The 7,981-nt window shown below is 39.8% G+C and overlaps 1 protein-coding gene across 1 annotated transcript; it reads left to right on the top strand.

Annotated features, from left to right (window-relative positions):
* The first annotated feature begins 1,666 nt into the window (after nucleotides 1-1,666).
* kmt5aa (lysine methyltransferase 5Aa) lies at nucleotides 1,667-7,779 on the top strand. The gene is made up of 7 exons (XM_061262979.1): nucleotides 1,667-1,917; nucleotides 2,755-2,881; nucleotides 3,476-3,626; nucleotides 4,109-4,196; nucleotides 5,729-5,788; nucleotides 5,930-6,120; nucleotides 6,875-7,779. The coding sequence occupies exons 1-7, from the start codon at nucleotides 1,909-1,911 to the stop codon at nucleotides 7,083-7,085; spliced, it is 837 nt and encodes a 278-aa protein (XP_061118963.1). The 5' UTR covers nucleotides 1,667-1,908; the 3' UTR covers nucleotides 7,086-7,779.
* Nucleotides 7,780-7,981: the final 202 nt, after the last annotated feature.

The following is a 7,981-nucleotide window of genomic DNA, read 5'->3' as shown; positions in this document are numbered from 1 at the left end:
GGGTCTGTGTGCCCATACCTGTGTATGTACACAGATGTGTGTGTGTGTGTGTGTGTGTGTGTTACCTCTTTGGTGTAAGTTCAGTTATTGTCAGCTGCATTCTGAACATGCTCAAAAATATACAAACTGTACACAACAAAATCTATTGTAATTTATAACATGGACACACCTGAATGCAATAAACAGATTTCATTTTGAAACAAAAATGAGGATATAATGGCATGCACTGGAATACTGTATATATTTGGAGCCTCTATATATTCAAATGTATTCAACTCAAATGAACTTGTCATTCCACAATATTTAACACATTTAGGGAAGATAAATGAAGTTTCTCCAGGACCACTTTTACGACTACTCCGTTTACTGCTGTTTGTGGTAAAATATTTTAAACTTTTCATTTCATTGTTTTTTGAAAGCATCTTCCCTTTACAGAACTCAGTGAAAAGTTTTAAAATATCACAAAATGTGCTATTTACTGACCCTTTTTCAACTTCTTCTCTGCAGTTATTCTGCAGACTTTGGCTGTCTCACTTTCCTTCAGCCTTCCAGGTAATCCATGACAGCCATGATACATTTTTTTATCAGAAAATTGGTCTATTGCTTAATATGTTGCTTTAACTTTTTTAATGAAATGGAAAAAATATTTAGTAATTACATTTTTTTATTTTTTTGGGGGGAAAGTAATGCTTGAAAATCTCAAATTTGCTCTTTTGACTGACACACCAATGCAGAAAAAAACATCAAAGACCAAATTTATATCACAAACTTGTGCATAAGTACTTGTGCAAAATAATTTTATGCTTTCCTGAATACAAACTAAATAGCAGATATACAAGAAACAGAATGTACACAAAATATCCACATTATGCAAAAAAATACAAAATAATTATTCAATATATTACACTACGTTTTCAATAGAAGGTAAAATATATTTGTTACATAGCAGTATCAGTCAGTATGACTATGACCAATGTGTTAATATTCAGCAGGGATGTATATCATGTTAGAAAGGGTTATGGTATATTTATGTGGATTACTCAGAGGCATTGCAAAGTGATTCACATATTTTGCTCATATCCTCTCTGTCCACAAGCTTCAGATGTGGCTCATAAAGCCTGTGGCTAAGAGTTCAACTCTTTCAACTCATAACTCTTAAGTGTAATTGGTTCCAGAATACCTTTTGACCAGTCTGAATGTTTTAAACCATAATGTTCATTTGAACTCCTATTAAGAGCACAGCTAGCGATCATACGTAGAAAATAATTTCAAGCACTTAATTTACACTTGGTTGTGTCAATATTTCACACCATATATACAGAAAGGTTTGGTGATGAACAAATGTTGATCAGGAAAATATTGACTTATGCACCCCTGAACATGGATACTCAGAACTGTGTAAAATACCAGTAATTACGACTGGAAACTGTTTTTGAGATTCTGAACAATTTTAGTGCTAGACTGTCCTCCAATCACTTTGCCACAAGTGATCAAGTTCGACGTTTTGCAACTTCAAAGACTGAAATTTATACTGGAGCTAACGACATGACATTGAATGACAAGCTTGCACTGTACAACCAGTAGGATTCGGACTGCCCCCTGCCGGAAGATGCACAGCTCGCGCTGCACAGTCCCTTTAAATGTTCACGTGGTGCTTTTCAGCTCTGAGTTCAGCTAAAGACATGGCGGAGGGGAGGAACTGTGAAAACTGCTTTGGTTTAAGAATAAAAGCAAAACAATAGTGACAGACTCGGAAACCTAGAGGGAGTGATAAAATCGAAACAACTGGATAAAATGTCTTAAATTTCATGCCTCAAGGAAATAAACGCAGTCTCGACCGCCACTAAAAGTAAACCCGAAGACGCCACTTGCACAGAAGAGAAAGGGATAAAAGAACACAAGCCAGAAATGAACGGGGTATGTCGATAGCTGTTCACTTTAATGGTGTGGTAGCTAGCTACATTATTAATTTGGTAAAATGAAAAGGCATTCAAAGAACGGTTAAACGGGAGGACACGTCAAGCTGTATTCAAATTGCGGGCTTACATTTTCCTTAGAATTATTGTTAAATTTAACGTTGTGGTATTTAGCCGGCCAGGTGGCCATTGTTTCAATATAAAGTTAGCTTAGCCACCTAGTGTTTGAAGAGCTAGTTAGGAAATTCATGTATTTTATGATTTGGTTTCCTTGCAAGTAAAATATAAAGTGCTTCGTGAACAGTGAACGATATTACCCGGCGAAGTGTTTCGAAAGTATTCAGAAATTTTGCGCCGAGTATTTTTTTCCGCGGTGTTCCAGCCAATTGTCCAGATAGCCAGCTGACAGGAGGCCCGTTTCCCCAGCACTCTTGGACGACTGCATTACAGTGTGGTTGTTGATTGTGGCATTAACGCTGGCTTCTGCGGATTGCGTCACGAAATACAATGTGTGGTCTTAGGCCTTGGTTGCAACTTTATGATCAAACGCAACATCACGGCCATTCGAGTTTTGCCAAATTTGTGTCACTTGGCTGATTATTTTTGACCTGTGCCAGTTTGGAAGTAGACGCTGTCCAGCATTTAACACGTAGTACAAATATGAAGTTAAACTACGCCAATGTGCCTATTAAACATGTAATGAAGTTAAAACTAGAAAGTTAAAACCGTAGATGGATGCATCGTTTCGAAACGATGTCTGATCACGCCCCTCTGTGTTCCGCGGTTGTTGCGCAATACGTTTCTGTTAGTATTAACGTTTAAGGTCTTCGCATTATAGGACGTCGCATGTAATGGTCAGCCTGCGAATCCCCATTTTCCGAACCCCGACAAGTCCCACTCTCTTCTCCGCGATGAGAACCCCGGAAAGCGGACGACCCATGGGGACACGCAGATGTACGGCCAAGGTACAGTATACTTTAAGCCGCTCATTCCCCATCAGATGCGTCCAAGTTTTCTGTAATATTGGTTGATAATAATAGCCCGCTCGATAATAATATTACTAACACCCTAGAAGAACAAGGATGTGGGCTTATTTATAAATAAATTTAAAAAATCTAATCTGCATCATGCATGTGCAGTTATCAATTAACATATTTTCGGCTGTGTAAGTCGACAAAATTGGCCGAATGACAATTTCATCCGACACCACTGAGCAGTCCTGCGTTCAATTTCTGCACATATTGTACAGTAGTAGTAGTCTGATTTAGGAGGATTTTGAAATCCTGGCCATTTCCACAACGGTACAAGGGGAGATGATGCCTTGCATCACATTGACTTCATTGAACAATTTGTAGGATAATGTTGCTTTACTTTTATACCAGGTTAACTCACTTCTGCAGGTGTGTGTCAAGAATAAAACCAAAACAATTGTTCAGATGTATCAATATATACATCTAATCCGCATACGCCACAGTGTAAAAATGAATCACCCAGAGGTGTCTTCAAGTAGGTGTGGAGTGAACCCGCCTGATCGGCCCTCTTCTTCTGTGGTACACCAGGGAGGCGGGGTGGACAGCCTCACTGTGCTGAAGCGTATTTCCACACGGTGGCAGAGACCTCTGCAGGCAACAACGCCGCCCCCCACATCCGCGGCCACAAGAAGAAGACAAGCTTCAGCAAGGCCAAGGGGACGAAAGCCACCCTGAGAACGTAAGGGCCTCCCTGCGGCTTGGCGGGGCGGGGCGGGGCGGGGCGGGGCGGGCCTGCTGTGGCCAGAGTGTGTTCGATGGGCTGGGGGGGGTCCATTTCAAATTTTACGCTTTGTTCTTGACATTCCCTTCCCCTGCTTCAAAGGGATCATTTCCCAAAATGCCAGGGTGAAATATGGAGGCCACGCCAACTAGGGTTAGGTTCTGAATCATGAAAGGGGAGGGAGCAATTATATTCCCCTGCTCCCTCGTTTATTCCTCCCTCTTGGCAAGGGTATAAAATGGAAGCTTCTAGCATTTAATTGTACACACACACATGTATATGAAATACATGGTTGAAAACATCTTAAGCTGCTACTTTGTGTTTCAAAGAATAAGAATATGAAATTAGGTTAATTAGGTGAGATTGTAAAGGTATGCTGGAAATAGGCCATTGCTGCCTGATCACAGAGAACCATTTTTCGATTTTTTTTTTTTCCACAGAGCAGACTACAAAAACTCCCAGAACAGGAAGCTGACAGAGTTTTATCCCATAAGGAGGAGTTCCAGGAAGTCCAAAACAGAGCTGAAGGTCAGCTGCATGGTTGCAGGAAGCATCACAGTTTTCATCCACAAGTGACATTCACAGTACTGTCCATACATCAGCCTGTTTGCAGATGCATTTTAAATAGTAACCAAACGGGTCACTATTAACAGGAGCTGTTTGACACGCATTAAAAAACATGCATTTCCTATGTAGCTAACTTTCTGAGCTGCTGTATAATTTTATTTTATTTTTTTAATACAAAGTCACTGCTCATTTTCTCTTGAAATGTATTTATGTTTTGCCAAGAGCTCTATTAAGTTAAAAAAACAAAAGAAACCAATTTAAAGATGGCCTTTGGGGTGCAATAATGTGAGATGAAGCTGAAAGATTGAATTTGGCATCAGTGACTGTCGGTGAAATCGGTCATTATGCCCAGTCAACAGACTTGTTCATCAAAATCTAAATATTTTAAGGTCTTTGGATGCAATGTTTTGAAAGCGAATTAAGTCATTTTAATCACATGACTCAAACCAAGGCCTCTCAAAGTGTCACCTGATTGCTTTGATTCTGTCTCCTACGACAGTAGATATCCATCTGTGTAATTAACAGCAGAAACTCGGTCTCTAGATCCATTGTGATTTTTCCAAACTGTAAAGGCACATAGAATATACACTCACTGAGCACTTTATTAGGTTTTTTATTTTATTTTTTACTTATTACTTATTCTGCTGCTGTAGCTTATCCACTTAGTTATGATGCGTTGTGCGTTCAGAGATGCTCTTTTGCATACCACTGTTGTAATTTGTGGTATTTTTTGCATTACTTTCACCTTCCTGTCTGGCCCATCTCTACTAACCTCTCTCATTAACAACATGTTTTTGCCCTCAGAACTGCTGCTCACTGGATGTTTTTTGTTTTTCACACCATTGTCGGAAATCTGTGTGTGAAAATCCCAGGAGATCAACAGTTTTTGAGATATTCAAAGCACTCTGTCTGGCACCAACAATCATTCCACAGTCAAAGTCTCTTAGGTCACATTTCTTCCCCATACTGACATTTGGTCTGAAAAGCTGCTAGACTTGATCAATGTTTGCATGATTTCACACATTTAGTTGCTGCCACATGATTGGCTGATTAAATATTTGCATTAACAAGCTGGTGTACAGGTCTGCCTAATAAAGTGCTCACTGAGTGTAGACCCAAGTACGCATCTCAATATTTTACTTATGTTAGAAAAGGTCTTAAAAGGGGAGAATCTGTATATCTTTTTTGCAAGATATTTAAAATATTTAACCGTATTCTTTGTCTTTGTACTATCCAGCCCAGCATTGACATACAGAATTTATGCATAGTGATTGTATGGCAATTAATGCAATACACAAAGTGTTCAGTTTGTGTCTCTACTATCAACATGAAAAGAATAAACACGTGACTCGTTTACTCTGGAGTCGTAAGATTGAGAAGTTGCCTTACAAGTCACTATGGATAGCAGCGTGTGCTAAAAGAATGCAAAGGAAGAGCAATGCATGTGCTCAAAACCAAATGACACACACCTCATGCTCAATGTGTGTCAACAGTGTGAAGAAAAGAAACACATTGATGAGCTGATCATGAGTGGGACTGAAGAAGGAATGGAGGTAAATTACAGTATTCTAGTATTGTACAGTAGTATGGTGGTAATCGGTGTAAGGCTGTGGATCAAGAGTAGCGATCTGGGGTCTGAAATTTCCACTGCCACGTAAGCTGAATGGTTAATAACGAGTGTGAAACCTCAACAGGTGCAGCACATTGAGGGGAAAGGAAGGGGGGTTTTTGCCAGCAGAAGTTTCCGGAAAGGCCAGTTCGTCGTGGAGTATCACGGGGACCTGCTGCAAATCACCGACGCCAAAAAGAGAGAAGCTAAATACGCACAAGACCCTTCCACCGGCTGCTATATGTACTACTTCCAGTATCAGAGCAAAACATACTGGTGAGTCCCCACACTGGCCCTTTTTATCATTCAACTTTAATACTGGGACCAATAATACAAATTCTTTTTAGTATCGGCATCAAAATGAAGGCCCTTAAAAACACAAAAAATATAAAAATTTTAAAATAATAACCAGTTGTAATTCTTAGATTATATATGAAATGGTTGTACTTGCATGGTGTTGCGCAACCCCTGTTACAGAAAGCAGTGTTGGACAAGTGTGTGTGAGAAGTGGCCTACACACAACCATGATCAGTGGGCGACATGGCGACATGGCTCAGGCAGTAAGAGCAGTCGTCTGGCAGTCGGAGGGTTGCCAGTTTGATCCCCCGCCCGGGCGGTGTCGAAGTGTCCCTGAGCAAGACACCTAACCCCCAAATGCTCCTGACGAGCTGGTCAGCGCCTTGCATGGCAGCCAATCGCCGTCGGTGTGTGAGTGTGTGTATGAATGGGTGAATGAGAAGCATCAATTATACAGCGCTTTGGATAAAGGCGCTATATAAATGCCAACCATTTACCATTTACCATCAAGTCTCACTCAAATTTAACAAACCGCTACTAATTAACCTTGTGGCTAAAGCAATATCTGGAAGGCCTATTCTGAAAATGCACCATTCAATGAATGCAGAAACTATTTATTTTTTAAATAAAAAAATTTAAAAAATGAAATGACACCTCTGGGTGATTACGGTATGCATAAACAATTAGTGAACGCAGATCTCGCCGCTTCCTTAAATCAGCACTTCTGTTCCAGTGTGGACGCCACGCCCGAAACCAGTCGCCTGGGAAGACTGATCAACCACAGTAAAAACGGCAACTGTCAAACCAAACTGCACGACATCAAGGGCAGGCCTCATCTCATCTTGGTGGCCTCCAGAGACATTGAGGACGGGGAGGAGCTGCTGTACGACTACGGAGACCGCAGTAGAGCTTCCATCGAGGCCCACCCCTGGCTCAAACACTGATGCACTGTACGCGTCCCGTGCTTTTCATTTCCCTGGGTTTGGAGTGTCCTAAGAAGGGAAAATGCAAGTGATACAACCCTATTGAGACCATTTTAAAATACTGAAAATTGCCTTAGCAACAGAATGTGTAAATCTTTTCTTTTTTTCTCTCTCTCTCTGCGGGAGTGGAAGTCAGGCGACTGACTACAATGACTTGTATTAATGGATGAAGGCAATCTTTAAATGTCCTTGATGAATACTTTTTAAATTCCTATCTATATATTAATGCGTGTTTTCAATGCATTTTTTTTTTGTATATTTTGTATACCCATAGACCAGTGCTTCCAGAGCATGCAGGTACAGTTCAGAGGTTCTGCATTTTTATACAAGTTTTCTTAATCTATTGTCTGGTAGTTAAAATATGCTTAGCAATAATTATTTATGGTACCAGAATGTTTCTGGGCAATGCAGAATGCTAAGACCGTTCTCTTTAAATGGTTCCCAAAACTGGAATGTGATTCCCGTCAATAACTTACACTTTACTTTTAATGTAACCTTTTGCCATGTTGGGTGTAGTTATTTCATGAACTTGAACAAATATGTACCTCTAACACACAACGCTGTTAAATGTCCACAACCAAATGCTTTATGTGAAAGTATTTAAATAAATCTATGCTGGGTTTGGGGCATTGTTAAATAAAACTGTTTTATGCAAGTTTTATTCAGACTTTTTTTTTTTAATTGACAAATCAAAATGTAAATATCCTTTCAAGATGAAATCCTTTCATTTGTGTTGAAGATGAATTGATAGTTGGCTCCAATCAATTTACATTGACTGCATAAATAAATGTGTAGGTAAACGCTTGAAAACTTTGCATAAGCAATGTATTTAATCTTAGAATGGCAGTGGATTGTAT

Source organism: Conger conger, chromosome 12 (assembly GCF_963514075.1).
Source record: "Conger conger chromosome 12, fConCon1.1, whole genome shotgun sequence".
NCBI classification, from domain to species: Eukaryota; Metazoa; Chordata; class Actinopteri; order Anguilliformes; family Congridae; genus Conger; species Conger conger.
Note: the sequence above shows the minus strand (reverse complement) of the source record. Positions and strands in the feature narration are given on the sequence as shown.